A 22,100-nucleotide genomic window follows, 5' to 3' on the forward strand; every position below is an offset into this window, starting at 1 on the left:
ATCCGTGCCTTTTGAGTGGTGTTGCAATGGCGATCAGAAACGACAGGATGTACTTGGGCTGGGACGAGTCCAAATTTACTACCCGGGTACCCACACCCCTATTACCCGACCCTACCCGGGTACCCGCTGTTGGAGTCAAGAGATAGGTACAAAATGTCCAATTGGGAATAGTTTGACTGTAGCCCTGACAGAATGTATTTAGATACAAATATAAAACGATGTGGTCATGCATACACTGAAGTTGACTGAAGTTTTAGCTTTGTTCAAACATACATAAGTCAGAAGGAATGTGTTCATAGTCATGAAGAAATGCGAACATTAGAGAATTAAAATTGTCGTGTAACCATGTAGTTATATAGTGAATTTTTGTCATGAAACAATATATCACATGACTAACCACGGGTCCGGGTAGTCATGTGGGTACCCAGGTCCTACTCATTACCCACCGGACCGGAGTACCTGAGTTATCCGTCCCATCCAAGGATGTACACACCATCAACAATACAATACAGCTTTATTGTTTGCATTCAGAACTTGCATTTAATTTGTTTTCAAAATACAGAAATCAGATATGATTGTCCATTATTCGCTCATACCAAGAATATTGAAGCTTCAATGCAGAGTGGCTGATAGGAAGCTCACCTGACACGACCTCCCAGTGAGCTGTCATTGGGTGTGATATCGGAGTCCAAATCTCATTTTCATGAGGTTGGATGTGTAGATGTTCTGTAATGATATATTTACATGCAAATATTATGCTGGAAAAAGAAAAACTCAAAGCCTTAATGGTTCATAATGTCAAGGACTTAACGACCTTTGCGCATCAGTAATATGTATAAACACTAAAAAATAGTATCAAAAATGTTTTGACTTAAGCTTGATACAATAATACACATTTATCCTTTCCAGAATATACCTTGAAAATCTGTGGCTCAGAGTACAATTTAAATAGGCGAAAACAAGCACTGCTTTTTTTTAGATATTTGTAAGTTTGGCATACTTTTTTCATCTTTAAGTAATTAAATCACACAGATTTATGACCTTATTGGGAAGATAAGTTGCTTTGAATAGCTTAGTACCAATCAGGATAAAGCTGCCATACAGCTTAGCAACATCTTCCCGAGGCAAGTGAGTTAACTGACTATAAAAGTCCAGTTTCCACCCTTGCCGAACTTGGCTGGTATTATGGAGTTACATTTTGGCTGGACTAACGAGTCTATGCATAGTCCAATCAAAATCGTGCACCAAAATCGAAATCCGGTTCGTAAAGTGTCAAGCAGATTTCGGTCGACTGCAGGATTTGCAAAGCATGTGCACCGCTAACTCGTTGTCAACAGATATTTTCTAAATCTTTTCATGTTTTTAATCAAGGTGCTCACTGGATTTGATGCACTTCGCGTTGTAAGACCTGTTTTATCACAATATAGATCTTCATTATCGATCAGACCGTCTTGACTGGGCGCCACCGTTTTGTTTGAAGCAAATGCAAGTGATGCGAGAGGTTGAATCTGATTGGTCAATAGGAGAGGCATAGAAAGGACATAACTCGTAATAGCCACTGGTGGCGCTACGATCGAGCCCAGGAATTCCAGCCTAGTTCGGCAAGGGTGGAAACTGGACTTTTAAAGTCAGTTAACTCTCTTTCCTCGGGAAGATGCTTAGCAAGGGAAGCAATACACCTTATAACCTGAGGCGGCAGTGTTTGGTTAAAACTTTCCAAATGGATGACATCCTGTATAACCATGGTACCTGCATTATATGTGCTGTTTTCTGGCAGTTGTAACACAAGGCTGAGCATTAAAGTGTAGCATTGAGTGCTGATCAAAGTTGTGGCTGCAAAAATATCATTATGTTAGATGACTTTTTTAATGTCATCTTAAGTATCTTGTTCAGATATAATGGCGATATTTTTTTAATTGATCCATTATTGTGATTGATTATCATTTTGTAATTAAATACTTTACTATGTCTGTAATGTGGAAATGAATCAATGAGGTTTGGTGAAAAAATCTATAAATATGTGGCTCAACCTTTCATAGGAATTTTATGTCTTGAAGCATATCTTGAAAAAGAAGATATTTTGTCTATTAGATATATCCCACCCAGAATATTGATATTTATATTTAGTCTATTAGATATATCCCATGCAGAATATTTATATTTATATTTTGTCCATTAGATATGCCCCACCCTTAACATTAATATTTAGTCTATTAGATATGTCCCACCCAGAATATTTATATTTATATTTAGTCTTTTAGACATATCCCACCCAGAATATTTATATTTTGTCTTTTAGATATGTCCCACCCAGATTATTTATATTTATATTTTGTCTATTAGATATATCCCACCCAGAATATTCATATTAAGTCTATTAGATATATCCCACCCAGAATATTTATATTTATATTTTGTCTATTAGATATATCCCACCCAGAATATTTATATTCATATTAAGTCTATTAGATATATCCCATCCAGAATATTTATATTCATATTAAGTCTATTAGATATATCCCACCCAGATTATTTATATTTATATTTTGTCTATTAGATATATCCCACCCAGAATATTCATATTAAGTCTATTAGATATATCCCACCCAGAATATTTATATTTATATTTTGTCTATTAGATATATCCCACCCAGAATATTTATATTCATATTAAGTCTATTAGATATATACCCAGAATATTTATATTCATATTAAGTCTATTAGATATATCCCACCTAGAATATATATATTTATATTAAGTCTATTAGATATATCCCACCCAGAATATTTATATTTATATTTAGTCTATTAGATATGTCCCACCCAGAATATTTATATTTATATTTAGTCTTTTAGATATATCCCACCCAGATTATTTATATTTATATTTAGTCTATTAGATATATCCCACCCAGAATATTTATATTTATATTTAGTCTATTAGATATGTCCCACCCAGAATATTCATATTTATATTTAGTCTATTAGATATGTCCCACCCAGAATATTTATATTTAGTCTTTTAGATATATCCCACCCAGAATATTTATATTTATATTTAGTCTATTAGATATATCCCACCCAGAATATTTATATTTAGTCTTTTTGATATATCCCACCCAGATTATTTATATTTATATTTAGTCTATTAGATATGTCCCACCCAGAATATCTATATTTATATTTTGTCTATGAGATATATCCCACCCAGAATATTTATATTTTGTCTTTTAGATATGTCCCACCCAGATTATTTATATTTATATTTTGTCTATTAGATATATCCCACCTAGAATATTCATATTAAGTCTATTAGATATATCCCACCCAGATTATTTATATTTATATTTTGTCTATTAGATATATCCCACCCAGAATATTTATATTCATATTAAGTCTATTAGATATATCCCATCCAGAATATTTATATTCATATTAAGTCTATTAGATATATCCCACCCAGATTATTTATATTTATATTTTGTCTATTAGATATATCCCACCCAGAATATTCATATTAAGTCTATTAGATATATCCCACCCAGAATATTTATATTTATATTTTGTCTATTAGATATATCCCACCCAGAATATTTATATTCATATTAAGTCTATTAGATATATCCCACCCAGAATATTTATATTCATATTTAGTCTATTAGATATGTCCCACCCAGAATATTTATATTTATATTTAGTCTATTAGATATGTCCCACCCAGAATATTTATATTTATATTTAGTCTTTTAGATATATCTCACCCAGAATATTTATATTTAGTCTATTAGATATATCCCACCCAGAATATTTATATTTATATTTAGTTTATTAGATATGTCCCACCCAGATTATTTATATTTATATTTAGTCTTTTAGATATATCCCACCCAGAATATTTATATTTAGTCTTTTTGATATATCCCACCCAGATTATTTATATTTATATTTAGTCTATTAGATATGTCCCACCCAGAATATCTATATTTATATTTTGTCTATGAGATATATCCCACCCAGAATATTTATATTTTGTCTTTTAGATATGTCCCACCCAGATTATTTATATTTATATTTTGTCTATTAGATATATCCCACCTAGAATATTCATATTAAGTCTATTAGATATATCCCACCCAGATTATTTATATTTATATTTTGTCTATTAGATATATCCCACCCAGAATATTTATATTCATATTAAGTCTATTAGATATATCCCATCCAGAATATTTATATTCATATTAAGTCTATTAGATATATCCCACCCAGATTATTTATATTTATATTTTGTCTATTAGATATATCCCACCCAGAATATTCATATTAAGTCTATTAGATATATCCCACCCAGAATATTTATATTTATATTTTGTCTATTAGATATATCCCACCCAGAATATTTATATTCATATTAAGTCTATTAGATATATCCCACCCAGAATATTTATGTTCATATTTAGTCTATTAGATATGTCCCACCCAGAATATTTATATTTATATTTAGTCTATTAGATATGTCCCACCCAGAATATTTATATTTATATTTAGTCTTTTAGATATATCTCACCCAGAATATTTATATTTAGTCTATTAGATATATCCCACCCAGAATATTTATATTTATATTTAGTTTATTAGATATGTCCCACCCAGATTATTTATATTTATATTTAGTCTATTAGATATATCCCACCCAGATTATTTATATTTATATTTAGTCTATTAGATATGTCCCACCCAGAATATTTATATTTATATTTAGTCTTTTAGATATATCCCACCCAGATTATTTATATTTATATTTAGTCTATTAGATATGTCCCACCCAGAATATTTATATTTATATTTTGTCTATTAGATATGTCCCACCCAGAATATTTGTATTTATATTTTGTCTGTTAGATATGCCCCACCCTTAACATTAATATTTATATTTAGTCTATTAGATATGTCCCACCCAGAATATTAAATGGTTGATTCCTTACAATACAAACAGTGTTTATCTCCCAAAGGTTTACATGCCCAAACTTGTACAATTAATTAAAACAACCAAGGGGGTTTTCCCTACTGTAATGGAGTGAGTGAGTGAGTGAGTGAGTATGGTTTTATGCCGCTTTTAGCAATATTCCAGCAATATCACGGCGGGGGACACCAGAAATGAGCTTCACACATTGTACACGTATCGGGAATCGAACCCGGGTCTTCGGCATGACAAGCGAACACTTTAACCACTAGGCTACCCGACCGCCCCCTACTGTAATGGAACAGCCCGAGCGAAGGGATGACGAGATGGTGGGTTGAGCTGAGGAGGAAACTCGCGTATTATATGTGATCAAACAGGTCATTATCAATTCAGTGTTTTTACATTTTGTTCCAAGTGATGTCAACTCTTAACTCAGTCCTTTTCCATTCAAATAATTGTGTGAAATAATTTCAACTTTAAAAACTTTATCACTTTTCCTGCCACATAGATCTAAATAAGTCACAAAATGTTTTGTCAGTGAGATGAACCACAAACTCAGTTTCTTGTTATTGTTTTATAATGTCAATACATTTACTCTTGTCAAATCATGTGTAGACGTTTTGGGATGTTCATTAAAATCCGGAGTCAACTTTGCCACAAGAATGTAGAGAAACATGATGAAAGTAATACCACACACAGGATTTATTCGATTTCTTTCTGGTTTGTGTCTGGATGTTGCTCTGGATTAAGCCTCAACTCCCACACATCCACCATGTCGTTATTCCAATGACAACACGCGGCACGCTTGATGTTCCAAACTATTCACGAAAGTTCACAGCACTGAGCTGATTAATTAATCCCTGTAAATTGCAACATATGAAAGGGTAACAACTTACTAACAAGGTAAATGTTTGTTTTACAATTAAAGTTAATTTGACGAAGTTGGATGGTGTATACGGTATCCAAATCAGATATTGAGAACATACGTCGCATGTTTTTAACAAATAAAACAAAACAGGTGTTCATAGTTGTTTGGACATTTATTTTATTAGGTCATCGCTGTACTCTCACCAAATACATGGAATCACATGGAAAACCGCACGACATTTATGGGAGCCAGCGATAACACTGCGTTTTAACCGAATCCACAGTATCATGAAGGGCGTTATTGCGAGCAACGACTGTACTAAGACTGATCTATTCTCAAGCTTATAGGTAACAGGCAGGGGATCAGCTGTGCACTGGACTGCTTAATGTGTTGTTCTCCCAAAATCTCAAGATGCCAAGTGTTCACAAATGGATTCAATTTAAAAACCCGAAAGAATTTGATCGTAGTGATCTGGTTCATATCCTGAGATAGTAACCTCATTAGATTTTATGTAAAATACCTGTCTGTATTTTTCTGGGATAAACCTGTCCCCGCTGTATTTTGCAATTCTGTGGTTTGGGAATATTTTTCAAAAACGTCCACTCATCAAATGTGCCTATCTTGCAGAAAATCTCTTTTTGTGTTGAATTTTGCATTTATCTGCCGCAGAAAACATCAAATACACTGCAGAATTTTAACTCTTGAATCAAAAGTTATAGATGCATAGATTAAACTGAAAGTTCGTTTTTTTAATTGTGCATTGTATTAATTAAATCATTCTCAAATAATTATTTGAGGTGTTTGTGTTATATGTAAAAAACAAAAAGACAATTTACAAATGATATTTTCAACATTTTACATTTTGAGAAATGGTTTCATGAAATCAATATCCCGATTTCATTTTAAATTGAAGTGGTATTATTGCTTACCGAAAGTGCATGTCTGTATGTTGACACTAGACATGGATAAGTTTGATCAGAAAAATGCCTGCCACAAGTCAAGCAGATGCAAGAATAGGAAATACATAAAAAATAAGCTCAATAGTTTGCCGAATTGTGTGCAGAATTATCAAAAATTGGCTGCAGAATTTATCAAAATTGACCACAGAGTTTAGTTGTTTCTGCTGTGGAATACAACAGGGACCGATAAACTCATCAAAGTACCATTTGCCTGTTGCGGTTCAAAGAACAGATACAACAACTGGATTTGTAATTGTTTCAAACCCAATTTCACACCGATGATGATCCTGTGTCTGTCAGCAGGAGAAATGTGTGGGTTTTGCAATCCAGATGATTATCGGACGCTGGTTGACATCGCGAGTGGAAAAAAATGTGAGATCTTTGACTCTGTGTATAAGATACCCCCCTTCTTAACCCCCTCATTTTAGGTACGAAAAACTCGCCTTATACACAGCGATATACGGTATGTAACAAATTAGGCTTTCCTCTCACAATCATGTGTGTATGCTTTACCCACAATCTTTCTAAAAAACATTTTTGAAATTTTTGACTTTGAAGTGATATTGAAGTGTTCAAGAAATCTGCATAAAGTAGCTCTTATGTGATTCATGTGCACCAGAAATGTTTAGGACAAACAAACAAACAAACTAACAAACAAGAAAACTCACATAGCAAGATTTTTCATCTGCAGGTTCTTGGTATCAGGATCGGTGTTATTTCATAAGGATACATATTTTGCATTAATTTTTTTTTTTTCAGGACTTCCAGTATTTTAAGCGAATAAGTCATTTTTTTAATTAAAACCTAAGGACAAATTATTGTCAGGAACAAATTTTAAATTCCCAGGGCCTCTGGTGAGTCTTCTCTAATTTCATACATTGGTATCAGTTCTTCACATAGGCTGTGTAGATATCAGTTCATATACTGATATCAGTTCTTCATGTCAGAGCTACAGTGATATCAATTCAGATAACAAAATTCAAACAGACAGACAGTTTCATTCAGTTAAAGGCCTCCGGCCCAAAATACATACAAAAGCATGATCATGCATGCACATTATATATCAAATTTACAACTCATATCAGTTCTTTGCCAAAAGATACCATTGTGTACGTTTGAAAGTTCTGATAGAACCAACTTGTTGGCCTCTTGCCAGAGATGTGATGTCAGTTACTTAACATGGATGTGTTATTTTGAAGTACAGGTGATACATTGTTACCATGGCACACCATCACCTGTCATCAGCAGCAGTGTAGTCCCACTGACAACAATTATATGTGTTTCGCAGTGGGTGTGTATAAACAGCCATCTCCTTCTTTCTCTGGTGATGATTGCTAATTTCCTTCCTCACTCTACTCCAATATCCTGTCTGCCAGTCAGTGAGGTCCTGCAGTGCTTCTATCAGGGTATTGATGGTGGTTGGTTATGATTGATAGCTATGTACATGTGCTGGTGCAGTGATTCAATCACTGTTATGTGAAAATGTCCGGTGCAACAGTGTCAACACTGGGATATTTCTGCCTCTGCCTGTGGGTAGACTTTCTGCGAAATGCCTTTGTTTGACATCATGTGTTCACCATGCAAAAAGATAACCTTTTTTTAGTGGTTTTCGTTTCCTTTTGTATATTCTGATAAAGAAATATTTTGTTGGCAGTTTTCAGGACTAACTGTCAATGTTTCATAATTAAAACACATCTGTGGTGTCGTTCTGTTTTTTGAAGGCGCCATTATTTTTAGGGAATGGTGAGTTGTTTGTGTTCTCTGGCGCTGTTGCATGTGCTCCGTCGCGAGCTGATCTTTACAAGGCATGTTTTGTGGCTTTTGATAATGTTTTGTCAAAGTGTAAGAGTAGAGATGTGTTTTAAGTAGGGGAATATCCTTGTAACTCTCCGTTCCTTAAAAATAATGGTCCCTGTGGGTTCGAATCCCGGTTCCCCCAGATTATGTTTCTAGGTTTGTCAGTACCATACCCGTGCTCATGGGTTTCACCGAAGTGGTAAACGTCTGAGATCTGTATCACTTTCGGGCTTTCCTCCCACATTAAGCTGACACGACGTGATATAACTGGAATACTGTTAAAAGCGGCGTTAAACCCAACTCACTCACTCACTCTCACATTATGGTAAATACTGTTTTGAATGCCGGAAAACATGAGAATCTTTGTCTCCCTGTCTGAATATTAGTAAGTTATATTTTCCAGTGAAAAGTTAATCGTGACAGTCTTCTCTTTCACATTAAAAATGTATGAGCCACCCTTACTTTCAAAAGTGTTATTTTGTTTGGTTGTTGATTTCAAACCCATTTGTGAGAGGTACTGTGGGAAGTTACTTAAAAGAGTGAGTGAGTGAGTGAATGAATGACTGCTTTGAACAGTATTTCAGATATTTCACGTCGGTTTCATGTGGGTGGAAAGCCTGAAGTGATGCATGTCTCAGACATTTACCACAATTGTGAAATTTACGAGCATGGGTGTGGTGCTGACAAACCTAAAAACACAATCATGATAAACCGGGATTCAAACCCACAATCTTAGGTTCCTGGTGTTCCCAAGGGGCACGATCACGCTACTCTACGCAATGAACTGCAGCGCCTTAGACGACTGAACCACCTGTGTCCCCTCAGAGAGATGAATCTGATAACATCACTTCCTGGACAATTTGAATGGCAGTGAATGGGTTAATTGATGGCGATATGATACACTGGATAATGGACGACACGAACAAAAAAACTTCAACTTTGTTCAAAAATGATCTAATCAATCTGAAATAAACAGAATGGAGTGTCAGGTATATGTCACACCCACACACATTCACACGGGCAAGTGTAGAGACTAATTACTGACTCAGCCTTAGGCAAGATTTCCAATTGCATGGAACAAACAAGATTCTATGCTTCATTTGTCACACTTACTAATTACCTGTCTTCCTCAACCAGCACTTATTACTGAATTATTTGATTAGATTTGCACACTCCCTGAACGTTGAAACAAAGAGGAGGACATCAAATATTTACTCACCCTAATCACCCAAATCCCCGCTGATCATGTCGGACTATTCCCCCTTGAAGTAATTGCTGCAATACTGTTTTAGACTGTAGATAAGTGCTATAGATTCTCTTCATCTATTCTCCTTAGGAAGTTGGTGCCTTGACAACTGGCTTAAATGCGCATTAACATGTTATTTTAGCCACACCTTGGTCGGTTTGATTATAAATTTGATGTTGTCAGGCACATGTGGCCTGTTCTTTGTGCAAACTGTATCCATCAATTGCAGTGATTATTCAGGTCCAATTATATTTTCAATATGGAATTATTATTTTCTTTGAATAGAAATATGACGCTCAGGAACCTGCACTGTGGGTTAATACCAGTGTGTTTACAATGATTTTTTTATTGTTAAACCATTATGATGACGTAATGACATTGATGATTCGGAGCCAAGAATTCACTGGCGATTCTGATCAACATGTAAACAAGTAAAACTGATGCAACTATGGGTCATTATGCTAAATTATTGAGAAAGTTTCCTAAATTATAGAGAAATTTGCTATCACCCATTGCCAATGTAAACAAATGGTAACTGTGCTGATGCCCGAGTGGTATTTTGTCGCTTGACAAATTTGTAATAGGAAATCACAAGATGTTTTTTTTAATATGCTTCTTTGAAATTGTCTGTAATCAGCGTTATCTGTGAAAATACTGCCAAATTTACATTCATTTAAGTGTTGGATTTTTAGTTTTATGATTCTGGTACTGAAGCAAAGTATCGTCTAATTTTGGCACACCATTTACAAGTGAATATTACAGATATTACATATATCTCCAATGCCTTGCAGTTTGATCCAAACTCTGTGAAAGTTCATCCCCCAATAAACTTGGTGAAAGTAAATTCTTAAATGACTACGATTGGTATTTTTCTTGTGTTTAGGGCAACAAGCCCTCGGATAAGGAAATAGAAACAAGAACCACTGATGCTTTAGTAAAACTTTGACACTTCACTATCAACATTATCAAATTGTGATGATACCAGGTGTTCGCGAAAAGGTGAACGACTGCTCAACGCTGCCAGGTCAGCAGGTCAGGTCAGGTCAGTGGTAGTGGTTGTTGTCTTGGTGCCCCGGAGCACCCAGCCTAACCCTAGCCTTTCTTCTCACTCATTTTCCCACTCTCTTTATGATTTTCATCTCTGGACCAAGGCTTATATAGCCAAGGTCACCTGACATTTAGTAAGTCATAAATATAAACAACAGTAATTTATCAGTGACATACTTGCACATCGTGTTCATTATGGCAGACAGTCGATGTACAATACAATGGGGATTAACAATTGGGATTAGCATCTTATAAATAACGGCAGTGTAGTGTTTCAGTGCATATAGATGGCATTGCTCCATGGTAATTAGCCTTTGGAATTAAATGTCCATTCAGAAAATGGTTTTCGTAAATCAGTTGCTATGACAACTGTAAGGAAACGCTCCTGTATGTCTGACTACGACCTGCATCACCTCATGCTGTCCTTCCACATCCATCTGACATGCCAAGATACAAATAACAGTGACAAAACCCTTTCCATAGCAACGAGAAATCTCTGCTAAAAGCAGAGTTGATAGTACAAATTCTGACTGAATCATGAACATGTGCGTATGAATCACTATCAAGTAGTGATTATACCAGGAACCTTATACCTTATACCAGGAAAGATGAATTTATCCTGCCCATCTGGTGTCAACCATCACAAACACATGCAAAGGGCAAGTCAGTTGTTCACCTTAAAAAACATGGGAACAAATTGGTACAAGTTAAAATAGGGAATTGCATCGGACATCATTTTTGTCACTGATGCGTGAAATTGGGAAATGTCCTCCACATGTCTACCATTATACTTTTTGAAAGAGTTAATGAGGCTCCGTATGAAGCTCTTTGAAAAACAGAGCATGCTCGATTGTACCTCAAATGATGTGAAATGTAGACACCAAAGGCTGGAGCTGCTGCAATATTGCTCGACATAGAGGGATGCTTGACTATTGGAAAGTTGAAGTCATCCCTCTTGTCATACAGTCATGTGGAGAGTGTTTTGTCACTCTGAATCCTTATGGATAGATCTAAATATGAAACTGATCAGGTGGTATCACTGGTCTCTTTTATTTCTAGTTCAGGGGGGTAAATCAGAGGAAGGGAATTGGCAATTTGATGGTCATTGAACGATATCAGATATTGATATACTTGAAGCTTAAGTTAAACTTCTCGATCAAATTACCTTGTTTTGACTTTGCCGATCCGAGCAGAATTCCAATTCATATGCATAAAGAAACAGATCAGCAAGAAGGGGAGCACACTTGGTGCCTGTGAGCATGCCTAGCTCTTGCCCCCAAATTGTACATAGATGTTATCTATGAGGAAGTCCAACATTTCACATACTATTTACTGGCAGTGGGACGATACCCCAATTTATCATATAATGGGTAGGTTTCTCGGCAGGATAAAGCCAACGGATAAAAACGATATCCGTTGGGGTCATATGCGGATAGAAATGCAAATATCAAAGGTCAAGTAGGACTACTTTCACTGTTTATAAACAAACATGGTGTCGCCCTCGTCATTCGGCGATCGAGTCAGAATTAACCATCGGGAATCTGGATAAACTACAGGGATAATTGCTATCATTATCAAAAGAACAGTCTAATATACCGAAAATCAGTGTCTAACTGTGACGTAGCTAAGGCATTTTATAAAGTTTGGCAACTTTGGAGATATTAATTTCGAAACAATTTTGCGAGGGCACGAGGCCTAACCAAGCGGGATCAGTAGCCATATCTGAGCTTGTAGACTTCTGCAGCTTGAAACCTTCTCCACAAATCAAAATAGTTGGATTTGGCCGAAATATGTTTGAATTGTTACCTTGTTTCGTTTTGTCACTGTTTGTACATCTGTCTACACTTCTTAACGGTATGACAGGACAGACCGACTGTCAACAATGTCTGACCGTTGCCGTGACGTCTCATAGACTAGGGTTAGAGTAGCTTCCCTTTGACAAAGGGCAGTTACTCTAGCGGACAGACCGATGGATTGCCGCGAAAGGCAATTAAAAACAACTGTTGTTTTGCATATATGTTGCCCCGCCACTGTATAAGAAACAGATTTCAGTTGGAACTATATTGACTACTGTCACTGTCCGACTGACACATCACTTACCCTGTGACGTAATAAATATTAATGCGCGCATCAAAGGTCAAGTAGGTCAGAATTAAAGAATGACATTATATGATAAAGAGGTTATCACGCTTGTGTGTTTGGGGATGGTAAATATCCTGTATTAGGAATCAACACTATGTATTTAGCTCGCCAAGGCTCGCTAAATACAATGTTTATTCCTAATGCAGGATATTTATCATCCCCAAACACACAAGCGTGATAACCTCTATGTATCGGTGGATCACGATTTTTAACTTCCCGATACAAGTATCGATCACAGTCACACACTAAGTAAAAAGTATCGATTCTTACCTTAAATGTTTTCTTGAATAATTGTTACAATAAACACTAACTACTAGTGAAAATGAGTAGTGAAAACGTACATATTTTCATCCAATTTACCATACCTGACACTGCCAACTGTAAATCGTCAGTGTGCCAGGTATATTTGGTCATCCTGTCTTTGAAAAAGATGGCTTACACACCACAGATAAGTGCACATGCAAGTATCGTGATACGTATCGGATCGTGAGTAAGTATCGTGATACGTATTGGATCGTGAGTAAGTATTGTGATACGTATCGGATCGTGAGTAAGTATCGTGATACGTCTCGGATCGTGAGTAAGTATCGTGATACGTATCGGATCGTGAGTAAGTATCGTGATACGTATCGGATCGTGAGTAAGTATCGTGATACGTATCGGATCGTGAGTAAGTATCGTGATACGTATCGGATCACACAGTGGGTGTATCGTCCCAGTCCTACTGTTTTCTCAGTAAACTTCAGATGGCATTTGCTTCCGTTTTTGACAAACTGTCCTGAGCCTCTGAAGATAGATTTGTAACTGTATATGTGGTGACCACATTTTGTAACAAAAGACCCATGGATCAAGGACTGAAGTGAGTGAGTGAGTATGGTTTTACGCCCCTTTTAGCAATATTCCAGCAATATCACGGCGGGAGACACTAGAAAAGGGTTTCACACATTGTACCCATGTCGGGAATCGAACCCGGGACTTCGGCGTGACGAGCGAAGGCTTTTACCACTAGGCTACCCAACCACCCAGACTGAAGTGGATATAACTGAAATATTGTTCAAAATGTCATTAAACCAAACACACCCACTGTTTCTGCAAAACCCCAAAATAACTATTATATTTCTTCATGAAATCTTTTTTGTGTGTTTAAAAAAAGTGGTAAGTTTGTGCCTTTTGCAACTTCAGAACATGTTATATTTCCTTGTTAACCAGTTGGACACTGACGCTCTTTAGGAATGGGTCATTTTCAGTTATCAGTGCAAAAACATTAAATCTTTCTTCATGAGTGTGTTAATATTAATCTTGGGCTTAAAAGTAACCTGTCTATTTTAACTTGCATTCATTTCAGGTATTTTGATTGTGTTTAAGTGTGGAATACATCATCAGAACAGTGCAGAAGATGAAGCATATCCCCATATTACTGTCATGTTTAACTGGCACTGCGGAATATGTAGAACAAAGAGGAATGAGAGTATTGCCCACAATTGTAAACCCAAACCTACCCACGGACTGTGTTGTTCCTTGTGTACATTTGCTTCCGATTTTGCTTTTAAGTGAGGTGGGTGTACAAGGCTTTATTTTGAATCTGGCAGACACCACAAAATTCCAAACTCTGAAAGAATATGTACATGTTGTAGCCTAAACAATATCAAAGATCTGTATCATTTCAGTGTATATGTCCATGCTTAGGAGACATTCAAAAGCAGTAGATGCCAAATAAATATATAATTCCACCTTCAGACCAACAATTCTTTTGCCTTATGGCAACCACAAATTATCTAGATTTAAAGTCTGTCATGATGTATTTCAAGTATGCCTTCAAGAGCAGAAATGGACTTAAATGAAACTAAGGTGAATCTATTTAAACATACTACATGGTATAGGTTTTACATACAATATTCTTTTGTACTGAGCACAACACACACAATACCAATTATACTCTTGTTGAGTGTGGCGTTAAACAACAAACAAACAAAACCAATTATACACAAGTCACATGATGAAAAACAGTAAAATAGTTTCATGAAAGTGTAATGTTTACAAAGGACAACCCTTTTCAACAGAAATATTTTTTCTGGTCCTCAAAATCCAAATTCACTTCATGCCTTTCATGCAATAAACATTTGAATTTAAGTTATCTAAAACTACATAATTGACAATCAAATTGTTCAGTTCTTTAGATGAATATTAACATTTTTCTGAACTTGATAAGAAATTAAAGACAAAAAATATTATTATTTTCTTGATGCACAAGATTTTATAAATATGAAATCAACTTGATTGTCTTGTAGGATGGTTAAAGACTTTTAGTTGTACTCATCAAAGTATATTTTATTCAGTCCAAAAATGTTTTAATGGGTTTATTCTGATTTTTATTAGTTTCTGATAAAAAACAAACAATAAGAAAATATATTAAGTTTCAATGACATATTTATTTAGAAACTAAGCACATCTCAATAAACACTTTTCCCTTACCTTCAAGTAGGAACATCAATAAAATGACTTATGGTTTATTTTGAAGCAAAAGTGTATCTTGAATCTAAGAATTCCTGAGAACTATGAACTTTCAAGAATGGTTATGAGATTTCAAACTTCAAATCAGATCAAATACGTTTTTAGATTTTGGTTAAATGGTTCTGCAGCAACCCAAAGTAGAACTTGGTAGAGATATCTATATCTTAGACTGTACTTGTTTATTTATGAGCAGAGCCAGGGAGCAACCATGGTGACAACAGTTTTCAATCAATATACCACCGTTGACATTCAATGTGTGCCGGCCTTCATGTGACAAGCATGGCCTCAATCCTTCTAAATACCAAGTCTTGTGTAGACTCCTGTAACCATGGGACTTGCACAAGAATATTTCTTCATTAACACCTCTATGCTTGTTTATGTCACCATATGCAACGTTAATTTCATCCAATGAACGTCAGTTTCATCACATTTCGTTCTGCCAATCAGAATGTCTGTAATGATTGACTGCTAATTGATGGCAAAGGTATTGAATTTCATGTGAGTTATTGCTTCACCTGCCAACACGATGACAGCAATGGATACGATGATGGTACTTATGGTTAGTGTGTTTTGGGGCCAAATTTGGTTGTGTTATACTGACTGTTAGACATGTTCGTTTCGGCAATTACGTGAAGGATCTATGTCAGTGGTTCTGGATATGTCCTTGAATGTTGACAATCCAGCGTTGGATACTGTCATGTATCTGTGTGCTGAGTATGCACTTCAAGCATGGAACAGCTTCTCAAGATGGTGGATTGTCATAGGGATTTTGAAATGGAGTATTTCAACTTTGTTGTGACTGTAACCTAGAGTATTCTAATACCTTGTGTGTTCACTTTAATGAGTAATTTCTTTTTGTCTGTCTTCAGCAAGATTTGTCTAATTTTGATGATTTTATTTTGTATTTTTAAAAATGTTTTTGGATAATCTTGTTTCAATTCATGTTGTATAATGTCATTTGAATATGTTTTCCTGATGAATTGAATATCGAAAATACATTTTTTTTTATTTTTCAAGGAATACTTGGAAATATTACCATTTAATTATACTGAATCATGTATATTCTTTTATCGTTTTCATTAATCAATGTGAATATTTGCCAGTTTCATTTCATATAATCAGTTTAATTAACAGTATATTTTGTTTTTTCTAGATTTCAAGACAAGTGATTAATGACCGGAGATTGTGAGACCACCAAGGTTGAAGCGATGGTACATTGTTTTCAAGAACATTTTCTCGACACTCATCTCAGATGAAGCAGATCAGATTGAAAACAATAGGACCGTAACTACAAGTATAGAACAAAAGCCATGTCGTTTCTTCAACTGAAGAAGTACATGTCGCGGCGGACCCGTGGGTATCGTCTTGTGTTTCTCCTCGGCGTCTTCGCCATTGGCTTTTTGTCAGTTAACTATGTGTCCGTCCGGAATCCTCAGTCTTTCCCAAAGTATGACGAACCAATTCCTTACTCTGATACCAACCATCTTTTTATTCATCGACATCTGTTGTCGGATAACTCGACAACGGATGAAGGAATATACCCGCCCTCACTTTTTACGTTGGAACAGATGCGTCAGGGTGCCGTTATCCTCCATGTGTTTGGAATGGTGTACATGTTTGTGGCACTTGCTATTGTCTGTGATGAATTCTTTGTGCCTGCTTTGGGAGTCATTATAGAGAAGTACGACATCTCCGAAGATGTGGCTGGAGCAACATTTATGGCGGCAGGTGGAAGTGCTCCAGAATTCTTCACAAGCATTATCGGTGTTTTTCTGGCAAAGAGTAATGTCGGTATTGGAACTATAGTGGGATCTGCTGTTTTTAATATTCTTTTTGTTATTGGGATGTGTGCAGTGTTTAGTAAACAACTGTTAATATTGACTTGGTGGCCTTTGTTTCGAGATGTCACTTTCTATAGTATCGACCTTATAGTGTTAATTGGATTTTTTTCGGACAATGAAATTACATGGTGGGAGGCGCTCATTTTGTTTTTCTTATATCTTGCCTATGTGATTTTCATGAAATTCAACGAAAACATTGAGCGATTTGTCAAAGGCTGTACAAAGAAGACGTCCATGAACAAGGTGGCAAGCACAGACACTTTACTCAAACAGGTGAGTAGGAATACCTTCTTGTTTTGTAGTCAAACCATTACTTGCAGACATCTTGGTTCCATGTCTAGGGTATAGGATCAGACACCAGTTCCACAAAGCTTTTTTCGTTATATGATTGTTGTATTGAAATTCAACACAAGCACTATTTTCAGTGCCAAAAATGACATTGGCAAAATACCTGTAGGTATAAGATAACATATTCTTTTATTATTGTGTTACTTGTTAATTGTTAATTATGTGACATATTGACCTTTTTCAAGCGATTAAAGTTGTGATATGACTGACATACAGATCAAAATGTCAACCCAAACCATAAGTTTATGAAAAATTAAGCTTAATCCTTAAACTGCAGCAATAGTCAGGAATTGATCAGAAGAAAATAGATGGCCAAATACGCTGCTGTATAATTCAAATTTGAACAATTTTTCATATTACAATAAAGTCAGACTGTAATGGGGGTGGAGGCGTTACTGTAGTGATGTTTGGCCCCAAAATTCAGAAATTAATTGGTAGGTTGAAAAATAAAACAAACAAAAACTTAGTAGGGGAAAATAGAGTAGGGGAAGGAGGAATAGGGACAGACATACTTTTGAGTTAGCCCCCCTTCTGTACATCGGTCACAATTCGTCATAATTTGTTGTGTGAAGTTAGTAACATAAATTTCCAACAGGTTTTGATAATGGTATTTTAAACTGATTACAAAAGTAAATGATCTTTTGGGTTTTTAAAAAAATAATTTACTCATTTGTTAGTTTTTTCACATTTCAATTTTCGAGTCGGTGGATTCATAAACGAGTGAGTGAGGGAGTTGGGTTTAACGCCGCTTTTAACAGTATTCCAGTTATATCGCGGCGTGTCAGCTTAATGTGGGAGGAAAGCCCAAAGTGATGCAGGTCTCTGATGTTTACCACTTCGGTGAAACCCACGAGCACGGGTATGGTGCTGACAAACCTAGAAACATAATCTGGGCGAACCGGGATTCGAACCCACAATCATAGGTTTCTGGCATGCCAAAGGGGCGCAACACTGCACAGCGAATCGCGGCGCCTTAGACGACTGGGCCACCCGTGCCCCCGATTCATAAACAAACTATTTTAGGTTATCAAGAAGTACTTGATTAGTACTGTTTGTTTATATTTGCAGTTTGGGATGAGCTTAAATATGTCTTTGAATGCTATCAGCAATGTTCTAACTACCGTAATCGCAGCATTAAAAACCCTGCTCCAGTCAGCACCCCTGAACAACTTATAGACCAGTCTGTGAGCAATCTTTATAGGCGCCCTTATAAGGCCAAACATTTACATGAGACTTCCATCTTCTTTGTGTATATCACAGAATACAGTACAGAACAAGTATATAATTGCCCAGTAACTGTTATGGAAAAATGTTTTTACTTTCATCACTGTTTGAACTACGTATGTTCATAACTGCTCAGTCACTAAAAACAAATTTCACTTGTGTATTGTTTTAGTAAGCACCTCTTTAATAAGTTTTCTAAGCGCTTCGTACGGTGAATACAGCATGTCAAAGGCAGACTAGTGGGTGATAGCATGAACAACTTTCCATGCTGTTTTGATACAATATCAAATATCAGGCAAGTTTCATAAAGTATGTGATCCAGACAACCAGTTGTCGGACTTTCATTTTTGTGGAAGCCTCGGTGGCTGAGTGGGTTAGGCCACTGACTTTGTGTGCTGGCAAATAGGTGCCTCAGTCTCGCAGTGTGGGTTTAAATCAAGGACGGGACTCAACCCCCCAAAAGTATGAGAATCTGTACTTTACTAAGAAAGTGTTTGTATAAAGTTTGTTACATTTGACCACTTTCTAAATGGCATTGTGTGTTCAAAGATACACTTTAATACCATCCAATCCACAATAGTTCTCTTGGTTGAAACTGTTTTATTCAAAGTTGTCTGAACTGTGACTGTAGTATGGATCAGCTTCCAATGGTCGGTAGTTCAGAAAAGAAATGTTATCACTTAGAAAATGTATTACAGAACGTAGTCCTGCAGAACAAGATTATTGGATTCTAATGTTGGGCTTTCCAAATTGGGGGCATGGGTAGCCTAGTTGTCTAAGGTGCTGTGATTCGCTGTGCAGAGTTTGGGGCACGGTGGGCCCAGTCGTCTAAGGCACCGTGATTCGCTGTGCAAAGTTGCTTTCCTTGGGCACGCCAGAAACCTATGATTGTGGGTTAAAATCCCAGTTCGCTCCAGTTATGTTTCTGGGTTTGTCAGCACCAAAGCGGTGCCTGTGGGTTTCACCGAACTGGTAAACATCTGAGACCTGCATTACTTTGGGCTTTCCTCCCACAATAAGCTGACACGCCGTGATATAATTATAATTAATACTGGTTAAACCCAACTCACTCACTCACATTACAAATTACCATACCATGCCATCTAATATAGGTAAGCTTCTGTACCCTTGGTTCTTATTATGGTGTATGACTTCGAAGTATATTTAATTCAGTACTAAATACATTTCCTGCAGACACTTACAACTGAAACCCGTCATATCCTTGTGGTTTTGTGTGTACACTACTGTAACTAGACTAACATCTACACGCTCCATCGCAGTGGTGACTCAGCATAACACCACTGCCACAGGCTAATTTCCATATCACGTGACCGGACTTTTCTCTTGTTTGTAAACAAACACGCTTTTTTAGAAATCAGTATAGAACGGACTAATGCAAGTATTTGGGGGCGCTTAACATATTGTTTTGCATAACTATATAGATATGCTACTACAACTGCGACAGTGAGTTGCATGACAATATATATTTATGCATCAAAGTGACTGTGTCGCTAGCTCTCCGTTGGGCTTCGATGACAGCACGTGGAGCCGTACAACCAATGTAAACATAAGGATAACTACCCCAAAACAAGTAGATTTTTACGTATTTGCATACTTTCTCAATGAAAGTTAACCATTCTTTGACATTTGTTTATGAAAATGTGTAGACTTGTCAAACATGAAACGGATGAAAAGCATATGCAGTATCTTGAATGGACTGTGAAAGATGTGACGAATCGTCACATGGCGCTGGCCTGTGGCAGAGGTACTATGCTAGCTGGCTGCCGGCCGCATGGAACTCTGGGTAGGAGAGTGTAACATCTAGTCTCTGAAATGAACATATCGTACAGAAAAAAAACAGTTGTTCAGTTATCTTAATAAAAATATAATAAAAGGGAGCCCAGTGACTCTCTTCATTTCCTGATACTGCAGTTATCTAGACTTGCCAAACATTATAGACTTGCATGGGCTGTATTTGATATATATTTGTATCAGGGTCTGTAAAACACACTATACTGTAACCAGAACTCCTCTCAGCAATATCTGCTTCCTAAAAAGTTCAATATACATGTGCCTCATGCTGCAAAGAAGCATCGCCATGTGAATGGACTGGTTTCTGGCTCTCTATGCCTTGCATCATATTTATGATGTGAACAGTTGATTGTCAAAATTTGATGTAATTGGTTTCTTACCTCAGGATCTAAACAGAAAACATGGAGAATATGTTGCTATACCAAATCTATATAAATTGTCAACGTTAGAGTGAAGCAGGTCTTGATTTTCTTCCGAAACAGATTCTACTGGGTGTAAAAGACAAAATAGCAGTGAAAATTATATTAATAGATCACTGAAAATCAGTGATGACAAAGTGTTCACAAAAAGGGTAAGCATGTCCTGATAAGAATGGCAACATTTTGAAATTTGATATTGCACCCTAAAAATGGCCAATTCTCATCACTTTGACATGGTCTGACAACACCTGAAGGTAGGCACCAAGCCCATTCAAATTTCTTTTCATGATAAAAACCAATGCTTCCCATACACATGCAATTGTAAATAGATGCAAATAATGCATAGATGTAGGTCGGGTTGAAGTTCAGACTGGCCATGTTTGATTTTCATTGATCATAATCTTGTTTCCAACAATGAAAGCCACATGTTGTAAGCCTGTTGACCTCAAGGAGGTTACATAGCTGGAATATTGCTGAGTGCAACGCTTAACAACATGCAGACAAAAAGGTCACAGAGGTCACAGAGGTCAGCACTGACAAAATAAAAAAAAATTCAAAAGAGAGAAAGGAAGACACTACAGGACATCATGAAGGTATTAGCAAGTGCAGTAGATAGACAATATGTCTCACTTGTAAACAGGGTAAAAGACTTCAGTTGTTGATCAATGGAATAATAACAATCACCAGACTATTTTCCCTTTTTTTTTCATGGTCATGAATTCAAAAATTATTTTAAAAAAAAATTCAAACTTTTTGCAGATGAATGGGAAAATATGCATTTCTTTAACAATCAACTCAAACAAATGGGAAATTTGTTCTTTGTGTAACGTCATGTTGCCATTAGTATCATACATTCAAAAGCTGACCAGCATGATCAAAACACAAGTTTGTTCCTTCGTAACTGAACACAACCCAGGCATCCA

At 36.2% G+C, this 22,100-nt stretch overlaps 1 protein-coding gene across 2 annotated transcripts in view; it reads left to right on the top strand.

The window, feature by feature from the left end:
- The window catches only part of LOC124134083 (sodium/potassium/calcium exchanger 2-like), an 82,155-nt gene that overhangs the window by 33,766 nt on the left and 26,289 nt on the right, over window positions 1-22,100 (top strand). The window contains exons 1-2 of one of the 2 annotated variants that reach the window (XM_046498726.2): window positions 16,013-16,092; window positions 16,687-17,647. In XM_046498726.2, coding sequence (XP_046354682.1) covers window positions 16,844-17,647 — 804 coding nt within the window. In that variant the 5' untranslated portion in view covers window positions 16,013-16,092; window positions 16,687-16,843. Of the gene's footprint in view, window positions 1-16,012; window positions 16,093-16,686; window positions 17,648-22,100 lie in introns of those variants that run through there. The other variant, XM_046498725.2, reaches the window with a different exon arrangement.

The sequence above is a fragment of the Haliotis rufescens genome, unplaced genomic scaffold (assembly GCF_023055435.1).
Source record: "Haliotis rufescens isolate VD_foot unplaced genomic scaffold, xgHalRufe1.0.p SCAF_1, whole genome shotgun sequence".
Lineage (NCBI taxonomy): Eukaryota > Metazoa > Mollusca > Gastropoda > Lepetellida > Haliotidae > Haliotis > Haliotis rufescens.